The sequence below is a fragment of the Lepidothrix coronata genome, unplaced genomic scaffold, assembly GCF_001604755.1.
Source record: "Lepidothrix coronata isolate B3197 unplaced genomic scaffold, Lepidothrix_coronata-1.0 Scaffold359, whole genome shotgun sequence".
NCBI lineage: Eukaryota > Metazoa > Chordata > Aves > Passeriformes > Pipridae > Lepidothrix > Lepidothrix coronata.
The window spans coordinates 189966-206681 of NW_016690539.1; the positions used below are offsets into that span (position 1 = coordinate 189966).

Sequence of the window (16716 nt, forward strand, 5' to 3'; positions counted from 1 at the left end):
GATAAGGACCTTAGAAGGTGAGCAGGGCCAGGCTTTAAGGATTTGTCAGAATAATTTGCCAGAGAGGAACATTTTGAAGCACACCCTGGTAGAACATCCCCCCTGGATCACCTTGAAAGGGAACCGAGGCAGAATCCAACAGGGTGACAACTTTTTAGTGGGTTTTGCCGAGAAAAATATTCCCAAAATATTCCTTTCTGCATCTCACTGTTCTTCAGCATCCCATCCATCCCCGCCAGAAGTGGTGACACCTCCCAGAGGGTTTAGGCTTGGAAAAAATGGGATGAGGGCACTTGCAGGTGTTTGGAATTTCAGCCTGGCACAGAAATGGTGCATGGAAAACAGGGATACCAGGATATGTGTCTCATACTTTATAATATATAGGAAAATCCTGATAAAAATGAGGCTTATCTGGGAATTATCCCACCCCTTATGGTGCCTTTTTTCCCCATCCGTTAATATTGTGGGACTGTCTGTATTTCCATATCTTCCTCCATGTATTTCCCGGGATTTTGGGGTGGAAAAGGGACTTTTTGCTGAATCCAAAGACTGATGGAGCTCAGCCTGTTTGCTCCAAAACTGGAGCCGCTTTGTTTGGGAATTTGTGAGGGAATAGCTTGGGAAAGTCACCCAGGTCGGGAGCAGGGGGAGAGGAGCAGGAATTTGGCAGGAAAACGTCGGAGCCGCTCCGGTGATCCAGGTGCAGTTGGGCACCTGCACGGGGTGAGTCCTCCCAGCTGGAAGGTCATGGAACACATTTCGTGCTCCCCTTTTCCTGGGAAAAGCCCTCATTAAACAGGGTGGGAACGGCAGGATCGCTGCATCCTGACCGACATTCCCGGTGCCAGAGTGGAGGGAACAAAGCAGGGAAGTGGTGCTGGCAGGGAGATCAGAGGGATCGGAACGGGAATAATGGAGGGAAGGAGCTTTGATCTTTAATAATGTCAGGAATTTTAATTGGAGGGACGGAGCAGCAAGAAAAGAGCGGGATGAGCTGGTTTCCTGGGATAAAGGGCAGGAATTCGTAGGAAATAAGAAATAATTGTAGGATAAATCACTGGGAAGTTTAGTGGCAGAAGGAATTGCTTTAAATGGATTCATTGGGGCTCAATCTCCTGACAAATAGGTAGAAAAGCAGGAAAGGTGTCGATGTTCCCGGCGGATCCAGGTGTGGGAAGGGGAGCGGGAATTGCTGGGAGCCTCCTGCTCTCTCCGGAGGCACTTCCAGCCTCACAGGGCCACCTCTCCATTAGAAGGTGGATATTCCTGCTCCCACATTCCCACTCCAGCCAGCCTGGGGACCTGAGCACCTGCAGGTGTGGAGCATCCCGGGATTCCCAACATGCATCCCTGCTCCTCATCCTCCCCCTGCCCATCTGGGAGAAACCAGGGATGTGATCCGGTGCTTTTCCCTGATCCCGCCCGGATGCGGCTCCTCCGAGGCTTTGGGAGAAGAGCCCAGCTGTCCCTGGAGCTGCATCCCGGGGCTCAGAGGGGCCCGGGAAGCAGCCGGACCCCCGGGATGCTCCGACCCCAACCCTTGGCAGCCGTTCAGGGAAGGAGCTTCAGCTGTTCCCGACTCATCCCATTTTCCTCCCGCCTGTGACATTCCAGGCTTGATGCCGGATCGATGCCAACAAAAAATATACCAGGAATTCAAAATGCAGGGATTTTCCCCTGATCTGTGATTTTTGATTCCAGGTTCCCTTTAATCTGAATTAATTTCATTAGTAAAATTCCGCACTCGAATCCCACCTGTTTCCACAACAAAGGAAAAATATTCCAGCTTTTTCTAAGGATGATTTCCAGATTTTTCTCGACCTCTTCAACCCGAGACAAATATTCCAGTGAAATCCACATAATTTTCCTTTAAAAAGCAGCCCCTGAGCTTTGCAGCAGAAGCAGCAGTTGGGTTTTTCCAGGAGGGATAATTTCCTTTCCATCTGGATGGATTTGGTGGATTCTCTCCCTCTCCAGCTTTAACTCTTTGTCTCGTTATTCCCGTTTTGGAGGCAGCAGGAAAAAAAACCCCACAAAGGTGCAGACACACCATAAAAAAAAAGGCAAAAGATTGGAATTAATGAAAAATCCAGGGCTGGGGCTCCAGGGGGAAAATCCTGGGAATTTAGGATTTTGCTCTGTTGTTTATTTTGATAATTTTGGGAATTGTTTTTGGCTCCAATTCCAATCTCTGGACATGAAACCCTCTGTGAGGTCCCTTTGAAACCTCCTCCTTTCCCCCGAAATGGTGACTCTGATCCCAACAGATTCCCGAATTTCCAGAGCTGGGACTGGGAGTGGGGAGGCCCTGCAATCCATGGGGGTGCTTTGGAAAGGTTTGAATTTTTGGAGCAGAGCTTGTTGGCCCTTTTATAGGATTTTGGGATAAATACGGATATATTTTCATCCCAGTTTTCCTCCCCATGCTGGCTGGGAACCCTGAGGCACCGGGAGCCGAATTCCCAGCAATTCCCAGTTCGGGAAGGACCAACCAACTGGTGCCTCCCAAAATGACCCCCTTAAACTTGCTCCCCGTGTTTCCTTATCCTGTAAAAACCCCCTCTGGGATTTCTTTTCCCATAGAAACCTCTGGAGCTTTTTCCTGAGGAAGAAGTTGGGATGAGGAAGGCCGGGCTCCGTAGGGGACGTGACTTTTTCTGCTCCTTTCCTGCCCCGGCCTTGGAAAAGGCTCTTGGTGTGCTTGGAGTTGTCCCGGAGTGGAAGGAGAGAGTAGCTGGATTTAGGGATTCATCCCGAGCCTCCCAGCCTTCCCCCCCCAGGGATAAACCTGGCCCAGCTTTAGCAGGAGAGTTCCCGAGGCCAGCACTCCCTGACCATTCCTGAAATTCCCTTCATTTGCAGGCAATGTTCACCGGAAATCAGTGAACCTGGAAAAGCTTTGAGACATCCCTTAAAATCCCATTTATTTGCCAGGAATATTCACAAGAAATCCATACTTATTGTGAAACCGTCCAAAGCATTCCCGAAATTCCCTTTTTTTTTCTGATATCCACAATGAACCAATATTTATTGTGAAATGATCCAAAGCCTTCCCTAAATTCCCTTTATTTCCAGAGAATATTCACCATAAACTAATGATTATTGTGAAATGACCCAAAACATTCCCTAATTCCCTTTATTTCCAGAGAACATTCACAATAAACTGATATTCATTTGGAAACACTCCAAAACATTCCCTTAATTCCTTTTATTTTCAGATATTCACAGTAAATTAATGTTTATTGTGAAATGATCCCAACCATTCCCTAAATTCCTTTTAGTTCAGATATTCACAGTAAATTAATGTTTATTGTGAAATGAACCAAAACATTCCCTAAATTCCCATATTTTCGGATATTCACAATCAATCAATATTTATTGTAAAGTGCTCCAAACCATTCCCTAAAATCCCATTTATTTTCTGAGAATCCTCACAATAAGCCCACGTTCTTTTAGAAACACTCTGAGACATTCCCAAAAATCCTGTTCTTTTCAAAGAATGTTCTCGATTTCCCTTTTCCCTTGGAGTTCTGGCACCTCTGTCTCTATTATTCCCTATTATTCTGCATTATGCGAGAGATTCCCAAGGTTTTTTTGCTGCTGCAGGTGTTGTTTATCACCGGAGCAGCCTCGTGGCAGGTGGAGATTATCCATGAAATTAGAGAGAGGAGGGAAAACGGTGGGATTTGAGATTTTGGGAGCTCTGCAGGAGGCAGGTGCGGAAGCAATTTTCCCAATCCCTCAGCTTGTGTTTGTCCATGGGATGAGAGGAGATGGAATGAGAGGAGATGTGATGAGAGGACATGGGATGGGAGGAGATGGGATGAGAGGACACAGGATGGGGACACGGGATGAGAGAACACGGGCTGAGGACGTGGCGTGAGTGGAAGCGGCCTCGGGCCGTGCCAGGGGAGGTTCAGCTCGGACAGCAGCAGGAATTGTCCCACGGGAAGGGCGGAAGGGCTGCCGGGGGTGTGTCCCGGCCCCGGCTCCCCGTGTCCCGCCGGGAAGGGGCCGCTGGAGCCCGGGCTCTGCCGGCCCGCTCCGGGGCCCTCGGGGGGCAGCGGGGCAGCCCCGAGCGCGGCTCCCGGCGCCAACAAGGAGCCCTTTGTTCGCGGGATGGCAGCTCCCGGCGGGCCGCGGGAGCGGGGGCACCCTGTCGCCGCGGGCCCGGGGCCATTTGCATGTGAATGGCTCCCAGCGGGGCACACGCGGGCCCCGCCGCGCCGCGGGCCGGCGGCACTTGGGGAAGGGCGGGATCGGCCCGGGGATCGGCCCGGGGGCGGCTCTTGGCGGGCACCGGGCGCCGCTCCCTGCGCGCCGCGATCGGGCCTTGCTGCGGCCCGGCCCGTCCTGCCGGGCTGCGGGGGGCACGGGCACTGCCGCCCGGGCTGGGATGTGCCCGGGCTTGGGTGTGCGCGGCCAGTTTATCCCGGGCTTGGATGCAGCCGGGCACTTCCCTGGGGGTTGGATGCGCCCGGGAAGTTCCCCCCGGGGTTGGATGCTCCCGGGAAGTTTTCCCGAACTCTGGAGCGAAGCGAATGCTCAGAATCCTCTCCCAAATCCGTATTTTCCAAATCCATCATGAAATCCCTGGTTTCTTGAGGTTTATCCCGTTGTTTCCCGGGAATAAAGTGGGTGGAGTGAGGTCCTCGCTGCTGCCGTGCCAGAGCCTTAATTGGTTTGGGGATTCTGGAGCGCTTTGCATCCAGTTCCCAAATATTAGTGACATTCCAGCTATTTCCCTGGTTTGATCGTTCCTCCCGTCCAGCCCACTGGGGGGGTTATATTTTATATATATTCTAGATATATTCTGGATATATTTTACATATATTTTTATATATTTACATATACTTTACATATATTTTATATTTTATATATATATTTTATATCTACTTTATATGTTTTTTATATTTACGTGACCTATATTATACATATTACACATATTTTATATATGCTGTATATATATTTTATATCTACTTTATGTATATGATATATGCTTTATATATTAAAAATATACTTTATATATATTATATATAAAGTCTATATATTTTGTATATGGTATATATTTTATATATAATATAGATTTGATATATAATATGTATTTTAAATATAAAATAGATACTTTATATATTCCACATATATTTTATCTATTTCTATATATATTCTAGACATATATATATTTACATACTATATATTTTTATAGATTTTCATATCTTTTCTATATTTATATTTATATTTATTTATATATATTATATAATATATATATTATGTATACCACGCATTTTTAATATTTTTATATATTTTCCATATTTATATTCCTTTTTCTATATTTCATTTAAATCTTAGACCTTTTCTATAGATTTACAGATATTCTATTTTTAGATGTACTTTACATCTCTTTTATCTATTCTTACCTATTTTTGTCTAGTGGGCATATCTTACATATTAGATACGTTTTAGATGTTTTTTAGGTATATTTTATGTATTTTATGTATACTTTAGAGATTTTTATATATATTATAAGCCCTGATAGATTTAATTCTCAGATTTTTTCCCAAGACAACGGATCTGCTTCACCCACACGGAAGCAGCAGAATTCCATGATTTTAATTTTATTAACATTGCTATTAAATCCCTGCACTTCCTTCCCTACAAAACCCCCTCCAAACATGCCCGCAGAGCTCCCAAAGTTTTCCAAGCACTAGCTGAACAGTCCCTGAAATTCCTTGAAGCCCCGAATTCCTCCTGTTTCCCAGGCATTCGGTGCGGGCGAAATTCCGGTGGTGTCCCCTTTAAAGATCCGCCCGTTCCCACGTTTCGCTCTGCTCCCGAAGGTTTCCTTCCCGGGTTATTTTTAGGGATGAGCAGCTAATGATGAGGGAGGTCGCACGGATGGATCCTGCAAATCCCTGTTCCCTTGAATCCCTTGCAGCAAAGTCTCCTGGGAGGGGACATGGACATCGGCACCCCCGGAGCGCTGTCCCCGTCCAAGCCCGGCTCCCAGTACTACCAGTATCCCAGCAATAATCCGCGCCGGAGGCCTCTGCACAGCTCCTCCATGGGTGAGTGACCCCTGCACCTCTGGCCTCCCGCCGCTTCCCGAGGAATCCCACTCCAGCTGAGCGAAGGTTGGGAAGGGACACAATAAGTGCTGCGGGAGCGATGCAGCCTCCCTGAGCCTCCCCGAGCCTTCCCGCCTTCCCCCGAGCCTTCAGAATTCCCTGTTTGCCCTGAGCCTGAGGCAAAACCTGCAACTCGCAACACCCACATCCCAAGTATTAACCATTTCCCTGCGTTTTCCCCCTGGAATTCTTTATTCCTTATTATTTCTGGGGATTTATTTCTTGTTCTTTATTTCTTGTTCTTTCTTTGCTTGTTCTTTATAATTATTGTTGCTCGCCGCAGCGGGAAAGGCACGAGCTGGCAAAATCCTGGGGCAGAAACCAATGGAATCCCTAAAAATCCTGCTGGGAACAGAGTGGGGGAGAAGCCGCTGAGATCCCTAAAAAAATTCCTGCTTTATAAAGCAGTTTTTCCTCCCTTTTTTTTCCAGAAGTTCAGACAAAGAAAGTTCGGAAAGTTCCTCCGGGTTTGCCGTCCTCAGTAAGTATCGCGCGCTCCGGAGGCTTTGTTTGGGAACAGGGGGATGGAAGGAGCCTGTTCCCGAGGGATGAGGCTCAGGGAAAGGTAAGGAATGCCCAGAGCCTCGGCCTGGAAAGCTTGGAGCTGGGAATGTGGTGCTCCAGGAGTGTGTTCCCCGGGAATGTGGCTCTCCGGGAATGCGGTACCTGCTCCGGGCACGTGCCCTTTGTGGGGCTGATTGATGGATCGGCGGCGGGAAGAATTAATGAGGAATTCCCTGGGAATCGTCCCCAGGATGCAGGAGAACTCCCCTGGCGTTCCAGAGGGATGCAGGATGGCAGCCCCGGCATTCCAGAGCTCCGGGAGCTGCAGGGAGGGTGGGGGGGTCCAGGTGCCAAGTGCTGCCTTCCAGGTGTTCCAGAGGCTCATTAATGCCCCTTATCCCGGTTTTCCCCCCGAATTCTCAGGAATATCCCCGAGCCCCTCAGTCTGCTGACGATCACAGGCACATTTTGTCGTGTTTTCCTGGAACTTTTCCATTTTCCAGCCAGAAATCGCTGGGTTTCTCCACTAAATCCTTTGTTCCACGCTGCTAAGAATTCTACAATTAATTCCAATTTCTGGATTATTTTGTGAAATCTTCGTGGGGCTTTTCCCCCAGAAGCCATTCCAAAGTGCTTTTATTTCAAATCCATGCAGATCTGTGGAAAAGCAAAGTTTTGTGAGAAATGACCCAACATTTCAGTCCCAAAATTATGGCTAAAATTGCATTTGATTGGAAGGTTTGAATTTTTTATTCCAATTTTTTCATTATCTTTAAAATATATTAATAATCATTTGCATCTTATTTGCAAATCAATATCAAATAAACCCCCCAGGAGGGAAAATCTTCCCTTTCCTACCTGAGAAATCCCATTCTCTGGGCTCTGAATCTGATTATTAGTGGCAATTAATCCGTGGGAATATGTAATAAATTAATAATAGAATATATACAAATGAATCTCCCATGGATTTGGTGATTTTATCCGGAATCCCTGGAAATTGGCAGTTGGCAAATATGTTTATATCTATAAAATATATCTAATTATAAAGCTCTAAATTATAAATATCAAGTTGCTAAATTACTTTCATTAATGATCACTTTATAATCAATAAAATTCCAATTAAAAGAGGGAGATAAAAAGAAACATCCACATTTCTTCCCATGGATTAATCAAATCCTGATCCAATGGATCAAATACAAACATTGTCAGTGGTTAAAATACAAGAGTATAGAAATATTCAAATACAGCCCCCAGTCAAGGAATAACATCCATTATTTGGAATTAAGAACCAAGTCCCAAAAGTGCCTTTGGAATTTCTTTCCCTCGGGGCTTTTTGGGGCTTGATTTTCTTGGACACTTGAAATGCTTGGAATTATGTCATGAGGAAATCTACCATCCCAGCTATTCCTGAATATTGGAATCCCTCAAAACTCCATTTCCTGGGAATAAATGGATCAAAAGGTAGGTCCTGGAAGGGGAATAAAAGCACAGAATGATGGAAATAGGGACTTTTTGAAGGGGAAATGGGGAGATTTGGGGCATTTTGGGTTCTGATATCCTGGAATCACCTCTTTAATTTGGGATTTAATTAGGATGGATACACGGATCGACATCCTTAGTGGGTGGGGTGGGAATGTTCTGGGATTTCTCTTAAAATGTGGCTTTTCCCATGGGATTTGTGCCGGGAACAGGGAGCAGCATTGGTGAATAGCCCTCACTTATCAGGCGTTACATCAGGAGCAGGTGGAAATTCCAGGGATACACGGGAATAAATGTGCTGGAGCAGCTCCTTCTTTATTCGGGAAGCGGCAGCGAGTTTGGAAAACAAAATCCATGAAACAACGGGAACAATCAGTTGGCAAATAAGGAATTCGAGGTGAACGGGGGGAGACTCTTAGGAGGCGTTTCAGGGGGTGATCCCAGGCCGGGATGAGCTGGAATCCAGGTGTGGATTCCCAACACTTGGTCAGGATGTGGCTGCGTCCCTCAAAACCCGCCCGCTTTTCCAATGCCATGGGATGTTCCCGGTCGCCGCCGGAATCTGAAGTGCTCTGGGGTGGGGGTTTGGGATTGGCTTCATCCAGCATATTCCCAGGGTTGGATCTTCCCAGGTGGAGCTTCTCCCACCTCGTAGAGGTTTTCCGTGGTCCTTCTCTGTGGACACTTTTCCTTTACAATTCCAAGGCCTCCTGCTCCCGGGGCTCCGTGGGCAGAGGCATGGATGTGGTGGATCCCAGTTTCTGGCAGATCCCACGTCCTGCTCGGCCCACGGAGAAGGGATCCATGGAGAAGGAGCTACTCCAGCTTTCCCCCCACTGGGAGCAAACCCTGAGTAGGTGATGGCGCCGTTCTGGTACCCCAGCTCCCCATCCGGCCGGATCCTTGGAATTCCAGGAGCAGCACTGAGGGGGATGTTTGGAGAACTGCTTTCCTGGGATTCCCTGGAGGTGATTCGTGGTGGGAATGAGTGATCCTGGAGGTCTTTTCCAATCTGAACTGTTCCGTGGTTCCGTCCTTGTTCCCTCCCTGAGCAGCTGGAGTGTCCCTGAGTGTCCCCAATCCCGGGATCCTCGGGTGGGAAAATTCCTCAGGTGTGGAGGCTCCTCACATGGAACCATCTCCTTGGAAGTGGCTCCTGGGTGAGGGACCTTTCCCTAAAATCCAGCCTGGGTGAGGGATCCTGCTCCAGGGGTCTTTGAGGATCAGTGGGATGGGTGAGGCCTCCTTGGCACAGAGAGGCCTTCCCGGACACAGATCCAAGGAAAGGAGGGAAAATGGGAGCGAAAACTTGGAAGCACCTCTGTGGTGTTGTTTTAAAATGGATTAAGAGGCACAAAAATTCCCATAAAAATTATTTGGTAGATTTTAAGGAACTGCACGGGATATCCCCAACATGGAAAAGCAACTGGAATGGGATGTGGATGCTCCAATATTTGTATTTTCCTGGGAAATCGACCCATTTTGGGATATTGAAGTATTTTGGGCTCCCAAAAAATCTCTTTCAAATCCAGGAGTGAATCTTCTGGGTTGGGATTAGTGGGATCTGGCTTAGCTGGGACAGAGACTCCCTCTTCAGTAAACTGTGGGAAGTGCACAAGGATTCAGGAAGGATTTGTCCAAAAAATTCCAGGTTCTTTCAGAATTCCTGCAAAACCAGACCCAGGGGCTCCAGGGCAATATTTTTAAGGAAGTTCCTTGAAATTTGGAACCAGGAATTCTGTTTGTTCTTTGGGATGAGGGTCCAGAAAATACCTTGGATATAAATTAATATTAATTAAATATAATGAATAAATATTCAAATCCGTAGGAATTCCATATCCAGCTTCCAACACTTTGTTTCTCTAATTACATCATTTATAATTTGATTTTCTTGTGGGAATTCAGCTTAGTTTCCCAAGTGGAAACCCCAGGACTTGATTGAATATAGAAACATTCCAATTCTCTCTTGGATCTGGCTCTTCCCACATGGATTTGGGAAAGGAAGGATTCTGGGGGCAGGGATGGATTCATTTCATCCCTTTATTTGATTCCTCGAGGTTTTTCTTCCTATCCAGAAGAGATTGGACATGGGATGGGAGTGGAGGGCAGGATGCTAAGGAAGGAGTTATCCCTGGAAGGGAGAAGAATTCCTTCCCAATATCCCATCTAAACCAGTGGGAAGCATTCCCTGTGTTCTGTCCCTCCATCCCTTGTCCTGAGTCCCTCTCCGGCTTCTCCTGGAGCCCCTTTAGGCCCTGGAAGGGCCTCCAAGGCCTCCCTGGGACCAGGACCAGGATTAGGAGCAGGAGCAGAACCAGGGCTGGGACTAGGACTGGGAGAAAGAATGGGACCGGGACCAGGAGTAAAACCAGGATGAGGATTAGGACCAGGAGCAAGGGCTGGGAGTGGGAACCAGGCCAGGAGCAGGACCGGGAGCAGGAGCAGGACTGGGAGCAGGATCCAGGAGCAGGACTTGGAGCAGGAGCAGGACTTGGAGCAGGAGCAGGATTAGAAGCAGGAACAGGACTTGGAGCAGGAGCAGGATTAGGAGGAGGATGTGGAGAGGGACCAAGAACAGAACTGGGATTAGGACCAGGAGCAGAAGCAGGAGCTGGAGCAGGCCTGGGATCGGCAGCAGGTGGGACATTCCCCGTTCCCCTCTCTCCTCTGGGTTCCCAGACCCCTCCAAGGCCCAGCTCCCGGGATTGTCCCTGTGCCAGCCCCGTCCCCTTCCCCCGCTCCCGTGGTGCTGCAGCCCCTCGCTCGGCGCTCCTGGTTCATTTGGGATTCAGGGAGGGTGTTTTTTGTGGAAAGGCGTTTCCCTCGCTGACCCCGGAGCATCTGTTCTGATTATTTTTTTCCCGAGCCTCCTTTGGCATTGGGGAAGTGTTAATGTCTCTCGGATCTGTTGAACGCTATTTAGGGATATTTATGATCACCTCTTGCTTTCCGGGGGGAAAGTGTGCCGGGATTTTTCCTTCCCAGGCAGCCAGGGAAGGCTTGGGATGAGGGAACAGCTTGCTCAGAACATGTGCTTCCCATGACAGTAAAAAGAACAAATCCCATCCAGTTGGGGGAATTGATGCGCAAAGCGGGAGCTTTAGGCCTGGCCTGGCCTGGAATCGCTTCCCAAATTCCACGTAAAACTCGGCGACGGGGATCTGTCGGTGTTTTCCGAGCGGTTTTGCTGCTTCCAGCCTCCGCTTTTGCCTCTTAAATTGGGGAAATTGGAGCTTTGGATACTCCTTCCTGATCCTAAAAGCAACAAGGAATCAGGAAGGAAGGGCTTGGAAAAGTGAATGGATTCAAAGGGAGGAATTGTGAAATCCTGGAATGGTTTAGTTGGGGATTATAGAGTCATGGAATGGTTTGGGTTGGAATCACAGTGGGTTGGAATCATAGAATCCTGGAATGGTTTGGTTTGGAATCACAGTCCTGGAATGGTTTGGGTTGGAATTGTAGAATCCTGGAGTAGTTTGGGTTGGAATAACAGTCTTGGAATGGTTTGGCTTGGAATCACAGTCCTGGAATGGTTTGGGTGGGAAGGGATTTTAAGGATCATCTCATTCCACCCCCTGCCATGGACAGGGACACCTTCCACTATCCCAGATTGCTCCAACCTGGCCTTGGAAAATTCCAGGGATGGAGCAGCCACAGCTTCTCTGGGCTTGGGAACATCTCCTGCCTTTGCACTGCTTCCAAGACCTCGGAAAATTCAGGAGGATGGAACTGGGATGGTGCTTTCATGGGATCATGGAATGGCTTGGGTGGGAAGGGACCTTCCAAGGCCATCTGGTTCTATGATCCCATGGGATGTGCAGTCCCACCAATGGGATAAAGCTGCTCCTGAGGGTCCCTGTGTCAGCCCTGAGGGTCCCTTTGGATTCCATTCCCATGGGATGGCCTTGTGCTTGGGAATGACCCTCCTGGGACTCCCAGCTGTGTCCCAGCATCCCAAGAGCTTGGATCAGGATCCCTGGGAGCTGCCAGGGCTGTCCCAGCACCCCAGATCAGCCTCAGAGCCATGGACAGAGCTGGGAATAACTGAATTATGCATGGAATCAGGACTGACCGGGAATTCTAAACACCACTGACAGGGAATTCTGTCCCCTCAAACCTCAGCCTTAATGGATATCTCCAATATATCCCAAATTTTTGCTCCTTATTACCCTACGGGGGGGGGGGTGTGTGTGTAAACTGCTGCAGCTCATCCTTCAGGATACCCCCTAAATACCTGCTTCCCTTTGCATCCTTGTTTTCCTTGGAAAAAGCAGCTGGGAAAGAATGAAAGGCACTTTCCAGCGCCTTCCCCTAAGTAGTTCCCTCACCCTCTGATTTCCCGACCTTTCCAGAAGATTCCTGGAACATTCAACCTCCTCAGGTGACAACAGGGAAGGGGGGGGTTTCCCTGTGCAGCTAAGTGATTCCAGGAGGATGGAGAACAGAGGGAATCGCCCCAAAACCATTAAAAAATGAGCAAAAATCCCGGGATTTTTTGCCGGCTCTGGAATGCGATTGCTGGGATAATTAGCGCCCATCTCCCAAGACTTCCCGACATTCCCGGTTCACCTCCCCGCCGCCCTGTTAATCCCCCTTTTCTCCCCGCCCGCGATCCGAGCGGAAATGTGGGATTGCCACGCAACAGGTCCCCCCGAAGATTCCCGGGAATCCGCAGGTTCCCCCCCTCCCCAAACTTCCCCTTTTTTTTTTTCCTTTTTTTTCCTGGCGTTGTGTGTTTGTGGGAAAAAAAAACCCCAACCCCCAAATTTGGAGCCTCACCATAAGGGCTGCTTTGCATTTTTAATTTAGTAACTAACATATGCATACATTTGCATATTAATGAGTTGCAGATGAAATCATGCATACATAATTGCCTCCTCACCGTGGGGAACGCTCCTCGCGGCCCCCTCCCGCCTCCCAAACATTCCCGATCCCGACCCCTTGGAAAGGGCTGACACCCAGCCGGCCTCCGCTCCCGGCCCGAATCCCGAACCCCCCCCGGCACGGCAAAGTGGCGGCGGGCGCCCCGTTTTCCCTGGATTTTGCCCCCGCGCCGAGCGGCTGAGGATCCGTAATCATTAATGCATCTCCTAATTATGCAGCATATGTCGGTTAACCCCTGCCCGGCCGCTCCCTTCCCACCAAACTCCGGCACTGCGGGCGCATCCCGGGATTCTGCCCCCTCCGCCGCCCCCCCTGCCAGGGCAGAGCCCGCCATTCCGGGCGGATCTGGGGCTTCCTTGGCACGGGTGGCACAGGAGCGGCTGAGTTCCTGCTGGATTCCTCGCCTCCGGCCAAGGACACAGCCCCCATGTTCCCAAATATTTCCAAACATTGCCCGAATTATCCCGAAAAGCAGGGAGGGAAGGCGGCTCGATCCGCTCGTCCCTGCCCGCAGCCACCCTCAGGCTCCGACGCCCCGGGGAATTGTCTGTGCTTCCAGCCTGGAAGCAGCACCTGGACACGACTTCCAGCTTCCAGACGCACAATCAAAACCTGGATTTGGGCTCCTGACAAAAAAGCAGGATTTGGGTTGCTGGGAGTCAAGCTCCCAGAATTCCCTACGTTTTGGAAGCAGGTTTGGATTTGCCTCTGGGTTTGTCCCTTGCTTGGAGGGCCTGAAATCCCTATTTTTTTAATGGGATGTGGGCTTTTATGGAATTAGTGACTTTTTGGAGCTTGAGGAAAAAATAAACCCTGGAAGAACAGGGAATACTGAGGACTCTGTAAATCCCAGGAATTGCTACACTGGATTCATCAGTGATTTAGCAGTTGATTCCCTTCTTCACCTGATCCATGAAGCATTTTTCAAGGAAAAGCAGTTTTAGAGGAATTCCAGGCTCATCCAGGCTGATCCAGGGAGACCTTGGAGCAAATTCCAGGGCCTACAGGGGCTCCAGGAGAGCTGGAGAGGGACTGGGGACAAGGGATGGAGGGACAGGCCACAGGGAATGGCTTCCCACTGGTTTCAGTGGAATATTGGGAAGGAATTCCTGGCTGGGAGGGTAAAAGTTGTGGATTCTCCATCTCTGGAAGTGCCTGAGGCCAGGTTGGAATAACCTGGGATAGTGGAAGGTGTCCCTGCCCGTGGGAATGAGATGATCCTTAAAATCCCTGCCATCCCAACCCTTGTGGAATTCCATGTCCCACCCCTGCCCTGGGCAGCCTCCTCCAGGACTTCACCATGTTATTCCAGAGGGATTTTTCTTTATTCCAGTGGGATTTGGTTTTCCTAAAGCCTGAAATCCCAAATCCAGGCCATGGTAAAACATCCATGCCAAAGCAGGAACCTCCCATCCCAAAATCCCATGTCCCAGATGAACCCTAAATCCACTTTCCTGGCCTTTTCCATAGTGAATCCCACATGGAATCCCTGTTCAGACCCCCAGTCCAGGCAGAATTCCTGGGGGATGCCCCCTTGGGCTGGAGCAATGTGGAGAAGCTCCAACACCCTGAGTTATCCACCCTTCTATCCACAAAAAAATAGGGAATTTCGCCTTGGCTTTATTCCTCTGGGGGTTTCTCCCGCAGCATTCCCATTCCCAGCTCTTAGCCGGGTTGGAAACAGTGAAGGAGCTCCCGGGATGATGCCCTTCCCAAAGTCTCTGCCTGGAAAATCTTGTTGGAAAAGCAGGAACCCATTCCCTCTTCCAGGAGATTCGTGATCCTTGTTGTCCTTCTCCTCCTCCTCCTCCTCCTTTTCCTTCTTCTTCCCAATATCCTTCCCTGGGATGCTCAGGATTTGTGGGATGGGACCCCAGGATATTGATCATATGAATCCCTATTTATTTTAGGGATATTTATCTCTGGATATATTTATTTAATTACTTACTTTAAGGCTCCTTCCTTGCTATTATTTTGGGATTTGTGGATATTGGGATTTGATTCGTGGTTTTTTTTATTTTAATTGATATATATATATTTTTAGGGATATTTATGACAATACTTTTGGGAATATTTATTTGATATCTCTGTTTTTAGGGATATTTTAGGGATTTTGGAGGATATTGACTTCTGAGGATTATTTATTCCATATTATCCTTCATTTTACAGGCATTCATTTCGTATCCAGGTTTTTTAGGGATGCCTCAGGCATGGATTTGGGATACTACCTTTTAGGGTTATATCTGTTGTTTTGGGGGGATATTTTAGGATATTGACTTTTCAGGGTTGTTCATTCCATATTATCCCTCATTTTAGAGACAGTGAATTTATATCTGTGTTTTTAGGGACTCTTAGGGCTGTTTTTAGGGATTCTTAGGGATATTTTTCACATATTGACATTTATTCCATATTCCATTTGATTTTATGGACATTTCTTTTTTGGGGATATTTTAGGGGTGTTTTTAGGGATACTTCGGGCTGTTTTATGGATCCTTGGGAATGTTTGGAGGGATACTTGGGGCTGGGTTTGATATATTGACTTTTGGGACTATTCCTTTCCTCTTCTCTCTCATTTCCCAGATATTTATTCCATATCCATGTTTTTAGGGAAACTTTAGGGCTGCTTTGGGGGCTCCTTTAGGGGTGGATTTAGGGCGAGTTTTGGGGCTGCTTTGGGGATATTTTAGGGCTGTTTATCCCATAGTTGATTTTATAGACGCTTCATTTGGAGCTGCAGTTTTAGGGGATTTTAGGGCTGGGTTTAGGGACACTTCAGGGCTGGTCTTAGGGATACTTTCAGAATTTTTAGGGATACCCAGGGCTGGTTTTAGGGATACTCAGGGCTGGTTTTAGGGATACTTTAGGCCTGGTTTTAGGGATACTGTAACGGTTTTTAGGGATACCCAGGGCTGGTTTTAGTGCTACCCAGGGCTGGTTTTAGTGCTACCCAGGGCTGGTTTTAGGGATACTCAGGGCTGTTTCTCAGGACACGTTAGGGCTGGTTTGGGGGCCCTTGGGGGCCGTCGTTGGAGCTCCCGCAGCGCCGCCGTCCTGCCCCGGCCGTCTCCCTGCCGTTATCCCGCGTTCCGCGGCAGTTCCCGGTTTTCCCTCGGCCCGGCTCGCTGGCTCTGGGGCCGCGGCAGCTGCGCACAAAGCTGGGAGCGAGCCAGCAGCGCCCGCGGCCACATGGCCACCGGCCCCACAGCCACCGCCGGGGACACGGGAAAAACACCGGGAACAAACCGGGAACCGGGGCGACCGCGGCGGGCAGCAACAGCGCGACAGGGGAGGGAAAGCGGGGAGAAAGAGGGGGAAAAGAGGGGGGAAATGGGGGGAAGAGGACGGAAATAGGGGAGGAAGGGGGGAAGAAGGGGAGAAAGCAAAAGGAGAGGGAAAGAAGATTAAAAATAGAGGAAAACTAGAGGGAAAGAGAGGGGGAAATGGGAGTGGGGGGAATAGGGGCGAAAATGGAGGGAATAAGGGAGAACAGGAGGGAAATAGGGGGAGGTATGGGGGAGGAGGGGGAGAAAGGGGAAAAAAGAGGGAAAGAGGGGATATAGGGGGAATGGGGAGGAATGGGGGAATAAGGGAGAAGAGGAGGGAAATACGGGGAGGAATAGGAGGAGGAAGGGGGAAGAGGGGGAGATAGAGGAAAAAAATATTTGAAAAAGAGGAAAAGAGGAAAAAATAGAGAAAAAGAGGAAAAAATGAAGGGGGAAGAAAG

At 48.8% G+C, this 16716-nt stretch overlaps 1 protein-coding gene across 1 annotated transcript in view; it reads left to right on the forward strand.

Moving 5' to 3' along the window:
- Positions 1–16716, forward strand: part of TCF4 (transcription factor 4) — a 127195-nt gene that overhangs the window by 77896 nt on the left and 32583 nt on the right. The window contains exons 9-10 of the mRNA XM_017838790.1: positions 5936–6065; positions 6557–6606. Of these exons, the coding sequence (XP_017694279.1) occupies positions 5936–6065; positions 6557–6606 (180 nt within the window). The remainder of the gene's footprint in view (positions 1–5935; positions 6066–6556; positions 6607–16716) is intronic.